We start from the raw sequence: 17321 nt of genomic DNA, 5'->3' as shown, positions 1-17321 counted from the left end.
TTTCCATGTTTTCAAAGAACTTTGGACCCTAGAATAAGGGTAAAATCCGGTTGGACCCTACTATAAATAACCTTATGGGCTTAGTACCAAACAAGAAATTTTCCATTTCCCAGAGCCCAGTTAGAAGGAAAAAGAGCCCAATACGTACTTTTGTATACAAGCCCATCCGGATCATCAACCCAAGGAGGAACCTTGGCTCTCAATATCAGTACCAAAAAAAGGAAACTAGCTCAATATCAATACCTCCTAATTCGACTAGAACTCCAGTTTCTAAATGTTGTATAAATTTAGGTCTAAGGTATGATGTGCTTATAGTCATTATCACAGAAAAATTCTTAAAATCTTAGCAAAAGGTGTGGAGAGGTGAGGTTAAGAGCAGAAAAAAGTTCCAGAGAGTTGAAGAAAAGAAGACGATACGCATAGAAAAAATTAAAGAAAACAAATTTTGAGGATCAATTATGGCTCCAATCAAGTTGGTGATTAAGTTGAATGGTCGACCAATTTGTAAGCGAAAATTAGAGATTGAAGATCATAATGGGCTACAAGAGGAGAAATCATCTAAAAAGGTACGTCTTCTTGATTCTGGAAACAAGGTTTATGTGATTAAGATGAATGGTCGGCCAATTTGTAAGCGAAAATTAGAGATTGAAGATCGTAATGGGATACAAGAAGAGAAATCACCGAAAAAGGTACGTCTTCTTAATTCTGAAAACAATGTTGATGATTTGCTGTTAGGGTTGAAAAAGAATAGGAAGAGAGATTTATATAACCAAAAAGAGAATTATCGATTACTGTTACGTAATAAACTGTGTGGAATAATGTTCAGGAGAAGTTTGTTGCGTCGGGAAAAACTTTGTTTAGTTCTTGATTTAGATCATACATTACTTCACTCGGTTAAGATTTCGGATGTGTCGTTGGATGAACAGGACTATCTCAATAGTAAATCAGGGTTAATTACATGCATGAAGACTGTTGGGAGACATAGCTTATACAACCACAACGGAAGGTATACAAGGTTAAGGCCTTATGTGCGAGATTTTCTTGAACAAGTATGCCAGAAATTCGAGCTTTACGTTTATACCAAGGGAGAACGGTGGTACGCTAAAGAGGTGGTTAGATTGATTGATCCTAAAAGTGTTTATTTTAAGAACAAAGTGATTTCGAAAGATGATTCTACTGTCAGAAATCGAAAAAATCTAGACGTGGTTTTGGGAGCAAATGCAACTAACACGGTAATTATCGACGATACGGAGTCAGTCTGGAAAGAGCACAAAGATAACATAATTCGCATCAACAAATTTAATTATTTTTCATCAAGAAACGGCGGTGGATATCGGTTAAACATGGATAATGATGAGTTGGATGAAGACGACGGTGCCCTCAAAAGAATCTTAGAAGTTCTGCAGCGTGTTCATGATAAGTTCTTTGAAGAGTTCCCAGCCAAGAATGATGTTAGACCAGTGTTGAAAGCGGTGCTTAAAGAAGTTTCTGCAAATGGATTAATTTCAGTAATTTAGTTGATGTTAAATAATTTTGTAATGTAGTTTCAGTGATTTGGGCTTTCTCTTTTTTAATTTGTGCAGGATATTATCATATGGACTTCTTTGCTTCTGGGTTCTGGGGAGCTGCTACAATAGGCTTAATCCAAGGAATGCAGTATTGTTATGGTTTGTCTGCAACATCTCTCCTTATTGCAGCAACCCAACTTGTTTCCATGTCCCTTTTTTCATTCATTTGGGTTAAGCAGAAGTTCACTCTTTTCTGCATGAAAGCTCTTCTAATACTCATAATGGGTTCTATACTTCTCAGATCTTAGTGCTTGATTTCTTTCATAACAATTTCTACATCTGCATCTGCAGTTTTAGGATTCATTCTTTTGAGGACCCAAGTTGCTTAAGCCAGGGACAATCAAGCAATGACTTATCCTGTACTGTTGCAGCTTCAGTTTGTCTGGCCTTCCATGCTACAGTGATTTGCACAATTGATGTTTTATAAACAAGGATTTCTTTGTGAGAAAACGAGGTTATGAATGTTCGTTTCTTTCCCGAATTAGCTAGTTTTCTGTCAGTGTTGGTTATATAATGCATTAGTTAGTTGGCTACTTGATCTGTTCTGATTAATTTGCAGGCAACACACGCAGAAGCAAGTTAGTATGTATTGGAGCAAAAACATATTACTTGGTGTTGGTTTCAAATGGTGGACCTGTAAGTACTTGTTTACAAAGCAACTTTAATGTTTATCACAATTCTGGAATTTGTACAAATTTTGAACTTCGAAATAAAATGCACTTCTTCCATTTTGGGTTTAGTGCTGCAGCTTCTTTTGAGAAACCTGCACCACCAGGCTAGAATGAGATACTCCTTTCTTTATTATATATTCCTGGTAATCTTGTCTTCTGCTTAATATATCGGCTTTCAGTTATCAAAAAAAAATAAAAATCCTGGTAATTTTTTCCAATGCATGGGTTTCCGGCATTGAAAGAACTAAGAAGGAAACACTGTCCCACGCCCCGTCTGATTTGGATCAGTTACCGTTCTTTGTTGACAGCTTGAGTAACCCCTGTCTAAGATTTTATGTTTCAGTGTGCATCTTCATATATTGATCTGTTACAGCAGTAAATATCATTTTCAAGTCTCAAATAACTTCAGTTGTCTTAGAATGCAATCTTATAATCTCAGAAAAATCCAAACTTTGTAAGAACCAGTTTGATCATATACATGACTAACAAATGAGATCAGATTCAGCAGATTCCATTGTATCCTGTTAATTAGTACGAAAATATTAAGATGGATACTAATCCTCATATGAATATTTTCCAGAATTGGGGAGTAGCATCCAAGTGCTGGTTCTAGTTCTCAGTCTAATTTTCTATCATCATGACATTGGAGAGAGAAGACATACTTGGTAATTTAATGCTTGCTACAACATTGAAATTGGAGGGAGCAATTATCCGCGAGTATGACAAGCAAAGGTGCACTTCTACACATTTATGGCGCGATGGCCGTCTTACATGTTTAGGGTGCCCTAGGCGGACTAGTTTTGTGGCTTTTTATGAGTTACCAAATCTGGAGAGCTAGATATTCAGATTACGAGAAATTGGTATATCTAAAGTGATAATTTGGATTATGTTACACGGCCAAATGCGGAAGATTCATTTTTAGCACTTTTTGGTTAAGTTTTGGGTTCGAAACTTGTAATTTAGTTTAGCATAAATCTTCCCTCCCCCCACTTTAATGTCAGTAGATGAAAACGGATACCTCCAATTTGTTGAATTTTTATTTCATTATTAAACGTTAGATGAGATGACTTTAAAAGTTAGCCATCAGATCTAGACGGGAAATTTTCGTGTGAACTATTCACATGGACCACTGAATTATCGTAATATAAACGCTATGATTCTATTCTTCTGATGAGATCATATAAAATCCTTATTTTTCTTTAATCTTTAATATTACAAGAATGATACCGCCCCCAAGGACGTGCTTTGCACGTGCACTTAACTTGTTATCGTTAATGAGTTATTTCAAAAAATTTAAAACTCAGTGACAGCTATAGCTGTTATGAAATATTTAGCAACAAACTGTAACACAATTGTCCGTAATTTAAATAAGTGTGATAAAACAATTTAGTAACATTTAAAAATGTCATCGATCGACCATAATAATAGAAATAAATAAAATAAAAGGGTCCACAATAATTTGGAGTCCTAGGCAGCCGCCTAGTCTGCCTTGCCCTTAAGACGATCCTTTATGGCGCTTTTAGTTTTTCCTATAGGTTTCAATGTTGTAACTACATAGTGCTTATGATGTTTGTGGGTTAACTTAAATGAAGGTTCGGCATGTATATCGGATCAGTATTATGACGTTCAACCAATTTAAACGGTCCAGATCTAACCTGGATCGACCGATAGGATTTTAGAATGGATACCAGTCGCCACTCTCCTATAAGGACTGATCGGCCAGCCTCAGACACACGCGAACGACTTATACCAGCTCTCTGAAAATGGTCGGTCACGCTCTTTTTAAGACGTTCAACTCGCGGCTAATTTGGACGAGCACTAAAACAACGATGCTTCCTGCACATCGATTATTTTTAGTAGCTTGTTTAAAAGCGATGCTTCATGTGCATCAATTATAAACGATGCTTTATAAATATTGATTCCACAAATAATTTTATTATTTCACCTAAAAGAGCCATATGCTACTTTAAGCAACGAGTCTCATGACTTGACGCATTCAGCATCCTGTTGTATATATTTTTCTACAAAATACTTGAGACATCAAACATGTCACAAAATGGGGAATGATTACTGGGGTATGGTCTGGTGGTTTACGTCGTGGGGCGTGCAACGCGACCATACGAGAAAGTGGAAAGAAAGGACAGACGGTTAACAGCAATGAGGGAGTAGTGGGTGAAGGGGTGACCGGTCTTCCCATATAATGGAAACTTGATGGTCACCACCTTTTTCACAAACCTACTTCTCCACTACTTAACTGCCTCCACTTCCTACGAGATCAGGGATTCGCTCAATGACTTGTATAAATAGGTTTTTCAACCTATTTTCGACAACAAGTGTGATCAACACAAGTATCCAGAAAACACCGAGAACTGATAGCTTACATTCTGCAAGCCAGTTACACGTTCTGATACAAGTCATAAAACAACCACACCTTCATAATTCAACATTTTGATCTCAAACACTTTCTTCGCTTCCCTCCTTAAGATCAACCCTTTCTCCTTCACTTTGTGACCGAATTGAATCTGGAACGGCCATTTTTTGGTTTAGGCCGGAGTCTTACAGATTGATCTCTCAAAACTAAAAATACTCCTGTGCAGTATATTTGTTTAGGGTTTGAATTCGTTTCTCATCAACACGCCCAAATTTACCAAAAACAACAGAATTAGTTTTTACCCCAAAACAACTGGCGACCAAAGTGGGAGATTAATCTCTCGGTTTCAAAATTAATTTCTCAATTTTCATTTCAATCTTCCCAATTTCAAGATGGTGGATCTTGGGTCTGGATCAGCAACAAACCTCGATGTCACTGGCGCTGATAACACCCCTGGTATCAACATTCCTGCCAGTGACACCAATATATCGCCTACCAGCACGATCAACACATCTCGTGGCGCTGCAACTTCTACCGCCAACACCAGCGGTGTAGGAAACATCCTCTCCTGCGTGACACCTCCTATCACCAGAGCCAGAGCCACTGTCGCAATCTCCAACGTTTCTTCAAGCATAATTCCCCTAGCCGTTACTAGAGATACTGCCACTCCTCCATCAAGACGAGAGCCTGGAGGAACCAGAGGAAGCCAACCCCCTATTACCATTGTTGATTTGATGGAAATACAAGAAGTTATCGCTAAAGCCCATACGAACATGGATACAAATCAGAAAGAGGTACTTACTGATAGACACATTTTTGTGTCTAATTTGTCCTCAATGTCAGTATTGTTGGAACTCTATTTTTGTACTAATATTGTGTTTTTATGTATTATTAGGAAATAAACATTTTTGGAAAATTTGGCTCGAAAAGTTGATTTTGGCACCCGGAGGACAAGTGTTATTCGGACTCTTGCTTTTGGATAAGGGGTAACCTAATTACTAAGGGGCACCACCAGGACACCTTCTTCTCAAATTCAAATAAACTTTTTGGCGGGAAAATTGGTTCATCAACTGGCAGAATTTCAATCGACAAAATGAAGGTGTTGTGGTGCGATTCAATGGCTCAAACTTGGTAGGAAGATGTGATATAGCTTAAGGAACACATTTTGGGCATCGAATTCGATCTTAATTGGCTGGAAAATTCGTGATGATTCACACACCCAAAACAGAGCACGTGTACTGTAACACGAGCAAAATTGAAGTTCTTGTGTGCATGGAGGAGTTCTACTAGCGTTGAAAGAGTGTTGAGACGTGGAGAAGGATAACTAGAGCGTGCAGGATCAAATCTAACGTGTGTAGAAGCCAAAAATGGAAATTATTGTTAAATATGGGCAGCAAAGAATAATCGAATCAAATAGAAAATATACGCAATCAATGGTCGGATTTCTTGCTCCAAAACACTATAAATACAAGTATAGGTCATTGGGAAGAGGCTGTCGAGAGTTTGGGGAGGTTTGGAGGCGAGCAGAGAGGCGCAGGAGGAGTTGCAGAGAAGTTACCTGCTGCTGCTGCTGCTGCCATTAACACGCCTGAAGAACACGAAGAACGGACTCGCAGAAGCAGTCGTTTATCAACAGAAACATCGACTGTCTATTGTGGGTCGTAGTTCTTCAACGACAACAGCAACTCAGCTCTGTCGTTGATTCCGGACGTCTTCTGTGGGTCGCAGATTTCTGTTTTACATCAATTTCTTGTATTTCTCTTCATTGTAAAACACTTTTGAGCATCAATGAAATATTTTGAGAGCATTTTTACTATGATGAGTTAAACCCAAACACTGGGGCGACGGAGGAGGCCGAGCTTCATAAATGGGTAATTTTATTAATTCTTTTTAAGACTTTTGCATTAAAAATTAATTGAAATATGATTTGATTAAATTGGGTGTTATTTGATTAGATGGGTCATGCTTAGCTTAGGTGATTTGATGTTCCATGCTTAACATTTACAACCAATGTTTTGAGAATCGACTTTGGCAAAATAAGAGTCCATATATGTTTTGAGCTATTATTGTTGAGAATAAATCATTAAGCCTTATGTTATGAAGATTGGCCGAATCATTAGTCCCAGTACCTCTCTACCAATTTGTCAATATTTGTATATATATTTTTAAATCTAAAAATCCATTACCTTCACAAGTTCGAGTTTGAACGATACCCCTTATCATCATTACTACAACCACAAAAAAACATTTTATCAAAATGGCGCCGCCGACGCGGAATTGTGCTTAGGTAGAATTTTTAGGTTTTTTTTTTTTTTATTATTTGTTCCTTTTTACTTTGTCTTTTTGTCTTTGATTTACAGGTTCGAAGTGGAGCACTAAGGACTTGGAGAGGAAAAAGCTTAAAGCGAAAAGCGAAAAGAGAAGAAAAAAGGACAATTTTAGGATTTAATTTTTAATTTTTAATTTTTTTTAGAGTGTGTGAGGAAAACTGTAATTTTTTATTTATTTATTTTGGACTTTGGACTTTAAACAATTGGACTTTATTTTTTTAACCCTACGGAAGGGTATTATTAAAAAAAAAATTATTATATAAACTGTGTGCAGGGAAGGACGACGATTACTATATCGTCTCGGCCCCTCGGGTTCGCACACGGCATAGGAGTCGTGGCCCGAGTCGACGACAACGGTTCATCGCCCGTCTGGTACGGGAGGTAAGTCCAATCGAAACACCCGCGAATCTCCTGCAAGTGGGTTACTGTCTGCCTTAAGGTGATAATTGTTTGAGGACGAACCGGACTGTCTTTATTTTCCTAGTAAAGGGCAAGGCCTGGCCTAAACAAGATAAGGGTTCAGATTTCATCACCGTTCTCTTCTTGCCCGCCTTAGGAAAACGAAACCGAACGCGAACCTAAGCTTAAAATTTGGAATAGAACGAGACCGATAGGGTAACGAGCTTAATAGGAAACTCGTTCGAAAAATATTGGTTGCTCTTTAAGCACACTCCAAAGTTCATGATGGTTTCTGTGAGTTGAATGCGTGACTGCGCCGCCTTGTGATAGCGGTGAGGCCTTGGGTATCAAAGCTCTACTAAGCTTCCCTCGCCTCTATTCAACTTACTTTGACTCAGATTGATTCCAGAGGGGTTTGCTCAAATTGCAACGAATTCCCTTTCGAAAGATAGAAGCTGGTCTAGAAACAATCTAAGTGGAGCCATCATGCTTTTTGTTTGCTAGAAATCTTTAGGTTTGTTTTGGTGGAGTCGAGTCGGCCTTGTTTGTGATTGTGTAGAATTCCCTTGCAACTAAGAATGTCGAACTGGTATGATAGAAGCTAATACAATGAGTATCGACCTGAATTTGAATATGGACATCATCAGTTTTATGACCATGGTGGGAATAGTAGTTGGGAACGCCAACCTTTTCAAGGTTATGGTTCATACCATAGTGAGCCCAATTATTATCCACACACGAATTGGTCTTACGAGCAAGAAAATCAGGAATATTATAGTACTAGTCATGCGTTTTTGGAAAATTACTTAAAAACTAGTCCTGATTATGACATTTCTATACCTGTTCAATCTCTAGAAGAAACCTACCAACAAATTCGAAGGGAGTATGAATGTGCAGTTAGTTCAAGAGAAGAGAGTACACAACGGTCTAAGATATTCAATGAGACTTGTGAATGTATAAGTGTTACGCTCAGTGAAATTCAAGCACGTTTAGAGGCAGAAAATGAACAGTTAGCTAATGCTGCTCGAAATAATCTAAATTTCCAAAATAGTGTTTCCAATTCTACCCTTGATATCAATAGTGAATATTTGCCCAATCTAGAGGACGAGGTTAGAATAAAAGACACTACTTATTTAGATAAGGTTCAATCATCTTTGTACTATTATGATGATGAGGATAGTAGTAATGAAGAATCTGAAATATGTAGGCATAGTGATCATGAATCTATTAATCCAATTGAGCTTTATAATGATTATATTATTTCTAGTTCAAATCCAAATAATTTTTATGATTACTCACCTATTCAAAGGGACGAGGATTTGATTAGGGATACCACCGTTTTAGACGACGTAGTATTTCCTGTTTACGAAGCCGATAGTGGTTTAGAGGAACGGGTTCATTTCGAAAATACTGTTTTAGAGTCTAGCGACTTAGAAACAATAGTCTTGGAAGAAGAAGATAGACCCGTAGAGATGAGTAAAGATGCACTACCTGATAATAACTTAGAAGAATCTCTTGAATATTTTAAGAACTCTGAAGATACGGAAATTCAAGACATAATTAGAGGTCTATCTAGAGACACTGAAAACTCTAAGTTTGGGGGTGATTATCACTTCCCTAGTGCCTTACCTTTAACTCTCAGAAAGTCCCCACACTTAGGACTTGATATCTCTGCCTCGACCATTTTACAAGATTATCTTCATACACGTTTTCCCGAACCTAATGATGTCCAAAAAGTAGTTCAGTCGTTAGAAACCCATCCTCTGGTTGATGTGGTTTTCCCAGGCTATGATACCCAGATTGACTTTGTTTTCCCACCAAATAGTTTTCTTCCAACTGTGGGAACGTTTCAAATGAGTCGAATATTAAGTTCTGAGACTAAGCCTAAGTACTTTAGGTTAATGGAATCGACACATTTTCCTAAGAATGACCACTACTCTCACTGTGGTCAACTATGTAAGTCATATCTGATTGACTTAGATGATCCGCAATTATTTAGGTTATTACTTCGTGATTCTAAGTTCGTATTTGAGTTTTCACAGACTCTAAGACCTAGTGATTCGGATCCCATCTATGAAGAAACGCAGCCAATGAAAATATTCTATTTAGACCCTTTCATAGAACCTGAACCTGAACCGCAATTAGCGATAGTTTTCAGGAAACTAGGTAAGGGCATGCTATTCTTGTCCATTTTCTTGGTTCACTGCAGTTTCCTTTGGTCAGCTCTATTTGGTTTTGAAGACCCACAGTTATTTCGACTGTTACTTTATGGTTCGAGTTGACTAATCCTTTCCTAAGTCTGGCTGAAGACTTTAAACTTAGCACTTCTTGGGAGGTAACCCAATATTCTTGCGACACGGTAATATCCTTCCTTATCTCTTTTGCTTCAAGTGGTAACAGTTTCTCCTTGTTCATGCTTTTAGTTTCATCTTTAGAACATTGAGTACAATGTTAGATTTAAGTTTGGGGGTATGGGAGAAACTTTTTAGTTGCAATAAATAAACTCCAGAGCCTAGAAATTTATGCCTATTAAGGATAGCACTAACCAATCTAAGTGGATGGAAACATTTTTTTTTTAGGAGTTGAGGAACCAATCTGACTAGATGGAAACATCTATAGAGTCTATTCATAAAAGCACAGAGCTCAGGTGTTAGAAATAACATGATAGTTTCGCCATATCTCGTCGAGTCCTTTTCACGTTCTATTTTTTCTTTTATTTCAAGTGATTTGGTGGGGCACACGATTCAAGTTGTTACCTTTGCTAGGGTGAAATAGAGTGACTGAGTTACCTTTTCCAAAAAAAAAAAAAAAATTAGACCGGACCAGTTAGACCAATCGGAATAAGTATTAACACTTGGATAGCAATATGCGTGTGTTCTCCCTGTTTCCGTCGCCTAAGCAAGCGTGGAATGCAGGACCCGTGGGAACTATCGTGTAATCTGCTGACAAGAAGCATGCGCTTGGATCAAAAAGATCTATTCATGCCGTTAAGTTAAAAAAAAAAAAAAAAATGGTTATTGTTATGTGTAGTCAACTGCTGGTTCCCTTGTATTTGCCAGTTTGTTGATCTAGATTTAAGTTATTGACCACTGGTTCCCTTGTATATGCCAGTGTGTTAATATTAGTCAGACCGGTATCTCAGTCATTTAGGTTAGGTTCATCTTGGAAGAGGCCTTCAGACAGATATGGGAAACACCGTTCACTTTTCAACCATCTACATTTTTCTTTTTCCATCTTCTTAATCTTTTCATGTGATTAGTCTGACTCCGAGTATGATGTCCATCGTGAAACTATCTTAGTAGAGCTCTGTCACTTATATGAATTTTAGTATGCTTGAGGGCAAACTCGTGTACAGCAATTGGAATTTCGCATCAGGGTTCTTCCTCTTAGAATCAATAATTGTATGCCAACCAAGGAGGTTCTTTAGTGCTTTCCAAGGTTTTGCGTAGATAGCTAGGATCTGGAGTATTGGTTTTTGTGGGTACACCTCTGATAAACCCACCCGAGATTAACTCGGTCACTTTTCAAGAATAAATTTGCTCGAGGACTAGCAAATAATAAGTTTGGGGGTATTTGATAGACACATTTTTGTGTCTAATTTGTCCTCAATGTCAGTATTGTTGGAACTCTATTTTTGTACTAATATTGTGTTTTTATGTATTATTAGGAAATAAACATTTTTGGAAAATTTGGCTCGAAAAGTTGATTTTGGCACCCGGAGGACAAGTGTTATTCGGACTCTTGCTTTTGGATAAGGGGTAACCTAATTACTAAGGGGCACCACCAGGACACCTTCTTCTCAAATTCAAATAAACTTTTTGGCGGGAAAATTGGTTCATCAACTGGCAGAATTTCAATCGACAAAATGAAGGTGTTGTGGTGCGATTCAATGGCTCAAACTTGGTAGGAAGATGTGATATAGCTTAAGGAACACATTTTGGGCATCGAATTCGATCTTAATTGGCTGGAAAATTCGTGATGATTCACACACCCAAAACAGAGCACGTGTACTGTAACACGAGCAAAATTGAAGTTCTTGTGTGCATGGAGGAGTTCTACTAGCGTTGAAAGAGTGTTGAGACGTGGAGAAGGATAACTAGAGCGTGCAGGATCAAATCTAACGTGTGTAGAAGCCAAAAATGGAAATTATTGTTAAATATGGGCAGCAAAGAATAATCGAATTAAATAGAAAATATACGCAATCAATGGTCGGATTTCTTGCTCCAAAACACTATAAATACAAGTATAGGTCATTGGGAAGAGGCTGTCGAGAGTTTGGGGAGGTTTGGAGGCGAGCAGAGAGGCGCAGGAGGAGTTGCAGAGAAGTTACCTGCTGCTGCTGCTGCTGCCATTAACACGCCTGAAGAACACGAAGAACGGACTCGCAGAAGCAGTCGTTTATCCACAGAAACATCGACTGTCTATTGTGGGTCGTAGTTCTTCAACGACAACAGCAACTCAGCTCTGTCGTTGATTCCGGACGTCTTCTGTTGGTCGCAGATTTCTGTTTTACATCAATTTCTTGTATTTCTCTTCATTGTAAAACACTTTTGAGCATCAATGAAATATTTTGAGAGCATTTTTACTATGATGAGTTAAACCCAAACACTGGGGCGACGGAGGAGGCCGAGCTTCATAAATGGGTAATTTTATTAATTCTTTTTAAGACTTTTGCATTAAAAATTAATTGAAATATGATTTGATTAAATTGGGTGTTATTTGATTAGATGGGTCATGCTTAGCTTAGGTGATTTGATGTTCCATGCTTAACATTTACAACCAATGTTTTGAGAATCGACTTTGGCAAAATAAGAGTCCATATATGTTTTGAGCTATTATTGTTGAGAATAAATCATTAAGCCTTATGTTATGAAGATTGGCCGAATCATTAGTCCCAGTACCTCTCTACCAATTTGTCAATATTTGTATATATATTTTTAAATCTAAAAATCCATTACCTTCACAAGTTCGAGTTTGAACGATACCCCTTATCATCATTACTACAACCACAAAAAAACATTTTATCACTTACTTCCTCAAGACACTAACGTAGCGGCTACAACAAGAGCCACGTCAACCCATGGAGCCAATAAGGAGTACTTTTAACACTCCTGGCACAAACACTTCAACGGGGCGGGCCTTTATAGATGAAAAAGTTTGTGTTGCTCCTGGACGCTCATGGGAAAGGAATCAGTTGTCCAACTTCATCACACATGAGGATCTGGAGCGACTCCTCCAAAATCGAGGCAGAGAAAACCCGGTGGACATGCACCAATATCAACCTCCGTATCATCCTGATCTGGAAAGAATCCCTATCCCAATAGGATACTCCTCTCCCTCAGTTTTCTCTTTACGATGGTACTTTTAACGCTCGTGAACACATCTGTCATTTTCTGGAATCTTTGGGAGAACACGAATACAATCATGTCCTCCGCCTGAAAGAATTTTCAAAGTCTCTTACCGGAAGAGCGTACACCTGGTACAACAACATCGCACCAAAAATCATATCCAACTGGTGTGAGATGGTCACCTCTTTCTACAAGAAATATTTCTTTGTGTCTGAGCAAATCACCTTCTCAGACTTCGGAAGAATGTTTCAACGAAACAACGACACTGTTGGAAAGAACCAGACCAACCAGAGGTGAAGATGAACGCGAAACTCGAGGAAACATACGCCTCATCAACAAGCAATATAACACTGGTCCCTCTGTAAGCGTAGTAAGTGAAAGAGGGAAAAGGAAAGCTCCAGTGACGGAACAACAACCCAGGCGTGCGGCACCAACGCAAACAACTATATCCAGAAGGTCGCGGCTAAGACCCCTGTGCAGCAACAAGAAACAGGAAATGCTGCTCCAGACTTCCCATTTCCAATGGATGAAGTCATTAACTCCTGGAAGCGTGGATTCAAGATGACGCCATCAAGCTACATCCTCTCAGACGTCCACCAACAGAGGAAGAAATGGCAAATCCCAAATATTGTCGTTACCATAGGTTCGTCAATCACCCAATGATTAATGATTTTCGTGGTTGTAGTAATGAGGTTCAAACTCTCGGACTTGTGAAGGATAAATTTTTTTTAGACTTAATAAATAATTATACAAAATATTAACAATTTTGGAGAGAGGTAACCAAGACACTAGATTCCACTACTACGCAAAATTATGATAAATATTTCAAAACTCTATTCAATTCTTAAGTCCTCTTTTATCTTTAATTCACTATCAATCATACAAATTCTCAAACATTATTTGTAAACCTTAAGCATAGATTATCAAGAGATTAAACCAAGCATAACCTATCAAACTGAATAACAAATAATTAAGACAATCATTCAAACAATTTAAAACTCCGCAAAAGCAGCGATTAGGTGAATTATATAATTAAATGAAATAGTTACCCATTTATGTTGCGTGAATAGCTTCCTCCATTGCCTTGGTTACGAGGGAATTAGCTCATCATAGTATAAATGCTCTCAAAATAATTATTTATTGCTCAAAAAGTGGTTTACAAATGATGAGAAGAAGAGAAAATGGTGTAAAATGTACTCTGCGACGCACAAAAAGCGTCTCAGAATGAACGATAAATGACAAGTGCTGCTACTATTTAGACTGTGATGCGACCCACGCTTGCGAGTCGTTTCACTGTTGATAAACGACTGCTTCTGATAGTCCGCTCTTCATGTTCATCATCAGCAGCAACAGAAACCGAGTTTGGGAAAACTCGAATTTCTTCTTCTCTGGCTCTCCTCAGCCCCCCAGACTCTCGACAGACCTTCTACTCGACCCAAGGAGTTAATTTATACCCAACAGCAGCATTTAATCCCTCGCAATAACTCCATATAATTCTCATTTACTCGGGAAAATATTTTTTTTATTTTCTTCACTGTCAGCCAAGATACGATCTTTTCCACCTCTTCTGCCTGCGCAAATGAGTTGTAATACTTCCATAAGCCACATACAAACTTTATAAGAGAAGATATCTTCCCCTGTTTGTCCACAAACTTTCCAAATTTAGCTCACAGTGCACCCGATAATATCTTCCCGTGTTTAACTTTGATTTCCTCCCACGGCTTACTTGGCCCATTTTGCTCGATCAAAATGCTTGTACTAACTCTATCCTGTGAATTCAAGCCCAGCCCAATTGATTTCAGGTGTTGAATCTCGCAAAAACACGTCCAAAAATTCAACTCCAAATCATGCAGACGATAATTAAGTTTCCCGCCAATTTTGGAATTTGAATTTGGGAAGAAAACTGGCCTCCCCCTAATCCTGTACGGGTGTCCCTTTAGCAATTTGGGCTGAAATAGTAATTCTTTGGTGGAAATAGTAATTTTTCTGGGTTCCTCCGGGACATTTATGGGACGTTTCCGGTGCATTTCTGGGGTGCCTTTATTACTTTTCTCCGGGGTGTAAATCATCACTTTTTGAGCAACTCTTTCCACAGAAGGGTATTTTCTCCAAAAACACCTAAACAAACATAAAAACACCGTAATAAGAACAAATGGGTACTAACAAAATACACAAAAGAGATGAAAATAGACACATAAATGTGTCTATCAAATACCCCCAAACTTATTATTTGCTAGTCCTCAAGCAAATTTTATTCTTGAAAAGTGACCGAGTTAATCTCGGGTGGGTTTATCAGAGGTGTACCCACAAAAACCAATACTCCAGACTCTAGCTATCTACGAAAAATCTTGGAAAGCACTAAAGAACCTCCTTGGTTGGCATACTTATTAATTACAGGAGGAAGTACCCTGACGCGAAATTCCAATTGATGTATACGAGTTTGCACTCAAGCATACTAAAATTCATATAAGTGACAGAGCTCTACTAAGATAGTTTCACGATGGAAATCATACTCGGAGTCAGACTAATCACATGAAAAGATTAAGAAGATGGAAAAAGAAAAATGTAGATGGTTGAAAAGTGAACGGTGTTTCCCATATCTGTCTGAAGGCCTCTGCCAAGGTGAACCTAACCTAAATGACTGAGATACTGGTCTGACTAATATTAACACACTGGCATATACAAGGGAACCAGTGGTCAATAATCCTAACTCTAGGTCAACACAACTGGCATATACAAGGGTACCAGTGGTCGACTTTATTGAATTTTATTCCGTTTGGTCAAATGGTCTGGTCTAAAACTTTTTTTTTTTCATTTTTTTTTTTTTCAATACTCAGTCACTCTATTTTACCCTAGCAGTGGTAACAACTTGAATCGTGTGCCCCACCAAATCACTTGAAATAAAAGAAAACTAAAAATAGAAAGTGAAAAGGACTCGACGAGATATGGCGAGACTATCATGTTAATTCTAACACCTGAGCTCTGTGCTTTTATGAATAGACTCTATAGATGTTTCCATCTAGTCAGATTGGTTCCTCAGCTCCTAAAACAAAAATGTTTCCATCCACTTAGATTGGTTAGTGCTATCCTTAATAGGCGTAAACTTCTAGGCTCTGGAGTTTATTTATTGCAACTAAAAAGTTTCTCACATACCCCCAAACTTAAATCTAACATTGTCCTCAATGTTCTAAAGATGAAACTAAAAGCATGAACAAGGAGAAACTGTTACCATTTGAAGCAAAAAGAGTTAAGGAAGGATATTACCGTGTTGCATGAGAATATTGGGTTACCTCCCAAGAAGTGCTAAGTTTAAAGTCTTCAGCCAGACGTAGGAAAGGTTTAGTCAACTCGAACCGTATAACAGTAGCCGGAATAACTGCGGGTCTTTAAAACCAAAAAGAGCTGACAAAAGGAAACTACAGTGAACCAACGAAATGAACAACACTAGCATGCCCTTACCTAGTTTCCTGATAACTATCGCCAATTGTGGTTCAGGTTCAGGTTCTATGAAAGGGTCTAAATAAAATATTTTCCTCGGATGCATTTCCTTATAGGTTGGATCCAAATTATTAGGTCCTAGAGTTTGGAAAAACTCGAATAAGAACTTAGAATCACAAAATAATAATAACCTAAATAACTGAGGATCCTCTAAGTCAATCAGGTTTGACTTACATAATTGACCACAGTGAGAGTAGTGGTCATTCTTAAGCAAATGTGTCGATTCTAATTTCCTAAAGCATTTAGGTCTAGTCTCACAATTTAATATTCGACACATTTGGAATATAAACGTTCCCACAGTTGGAAGAAAACTATTTGGTGGGAAAACAAAGTCAATCTGGGGATCATAGCCTGGGCAAACCACATCAACCAGAGGATGGGTTTCTAACGACTGAACTCCTTCATGGACATCATTAGGCTCGGGAAAACGAGTATGAAGGTAATCTTGTAAAATGGTCGAGGCACAGATATCAAGTCCTAAGTGTAGGGACTTTCTGAGAGTTAAAGGTAAGGCACTAGGGAAGTGATAATCACCCCCAAACTTAGAGTTTTCAGTGTCTCTAGATTGATCTCTAATTATTTCTTGAATTTCCGTATCTTCAGAGTCCTTAAAATATTCAAGATATTCTTCTAAGTTATTATCAGGTAGTGCATCTTTACTCATCTCTACGGGTCTATCTTCTTCTTCCAAGACTATTGTTTCTAAGTCGCTAGACTCTAAAACAGTATTTTCGAAATGAACCCGTTCCTCTAAACCACTATCGACTTCGTAATCAAAAGGAAAAACTACATCGTCTAAAACGGTGGTATCCCTAATCAAATCCTCGTCCTTTTGAATAGGTGAATAATCATAAAAATTATTTGGATTTGAACTAGAAATAATATAATCACTATACAACTCAATTGGATTACTAGACTCCTGATCACTATGCCTACATATTTCAGATTCTTCATTACTGCTATCCTCATCATCATAGTACGAAAATGATTGAACCTTATCTAAATAAGTAGTGTCTTTTATTCTAACCTCGTCCTCTAAATTAGGCAAATATTCACTATTGATATCAAGGGTAAAATTAGAAACACTATTTTGGAAATTTAGATTATTTCGAGCAAGTCTTTCGTTCGTCTCAGCC

At 38.0% G+C, this 17321-nt stretch overlaps 1 protein-coding gene across 5 annotated transcripts; it reads left to right on the top strand.

Moving 5' to 3' along the window:
• The first annotated feature begins 235 nt into the window (after window positions 1-235).
• LOC113346144 (RNA polymerase II C-terminal domain phosphatase-like 4) lies at window positions 236-3407 on the top strand. 5 transcript variants are annotated; one of them, XM_026589736.1, is made up of 6 exons: window positions 236-689; window positions 927-1472; window positions 1584-1667; window positions 1860-2031; window positions 2128-2204; window positions 2820-3407. In XM_026589736.1, exons 1-3 carry the CDS (start codon window positions 459-461, stop codon window positions 1635-1637), a joined length of 831 nt encoding a protein of 276 aa, XP_026445521.1. In that variant the 5' UTR covers window positions 236-458; the 3' UTR covers window positions 1638-1667; window positions 1860-2031; window positions 2128-2204; window positions 2820-3407. The 5 variants fall into 5 exon arrangements, with proteins under 5 accessions (XP_026445521.1, XP_026445522.1, XP_026445520.1 ...); XM_026589737.1 differs by having other exon boundaries at window positions 1584-2022; XM_026589735.1 differs by having other exon boundaries at window positions 1584-2031.
• Window positions 3408-17321: the final 13914 nt, after the last annotated feature.

Source organism: Papaver somniferum, unplaced genomic scaffold (genome assembly GCF_003573695.1).
Source record: "Papaver somniferum cultivar HN1 unplaced genomic scaffold, ASM357369v1 unplaced-scaffold_94, whole genome shotgun sequence".
Classification (NCBI taxonomy): Eukaryota; Viridiplantae; Streptophyta; class Magnoliopsida; order Ranunculales; family Papaveraceae; genus Papaver; species Papaver somniferum.
This window is presented reverse-complemented; position numbering and strand designations above follow the sequence as displayed.

Excerpts from the sequence above, each read along its gene's own strand:
- LOC113346144 (XM_026589736.1), top strand. The coding sequence starts at position 459 with ATGGCTCCAATCAAGTTGGTGATTAAGTTGAATGGTCGACCAATTTGT. Across the intron at positions 690-926 it reads AAGAGAAATCACCGAAAAAG|GACTATCTCAATAGTAAATC; the intron begins GTACGTCTTCTT and ends TTGGATGAACAG. Across the intron at positions 1,473-1,583 it reads TTAGACCAGTGTTGAAAGCG|GATATTATCATATGGACTTC; the intron begins GTGCTTAAAGAA and ends TAATTTGTGCAG.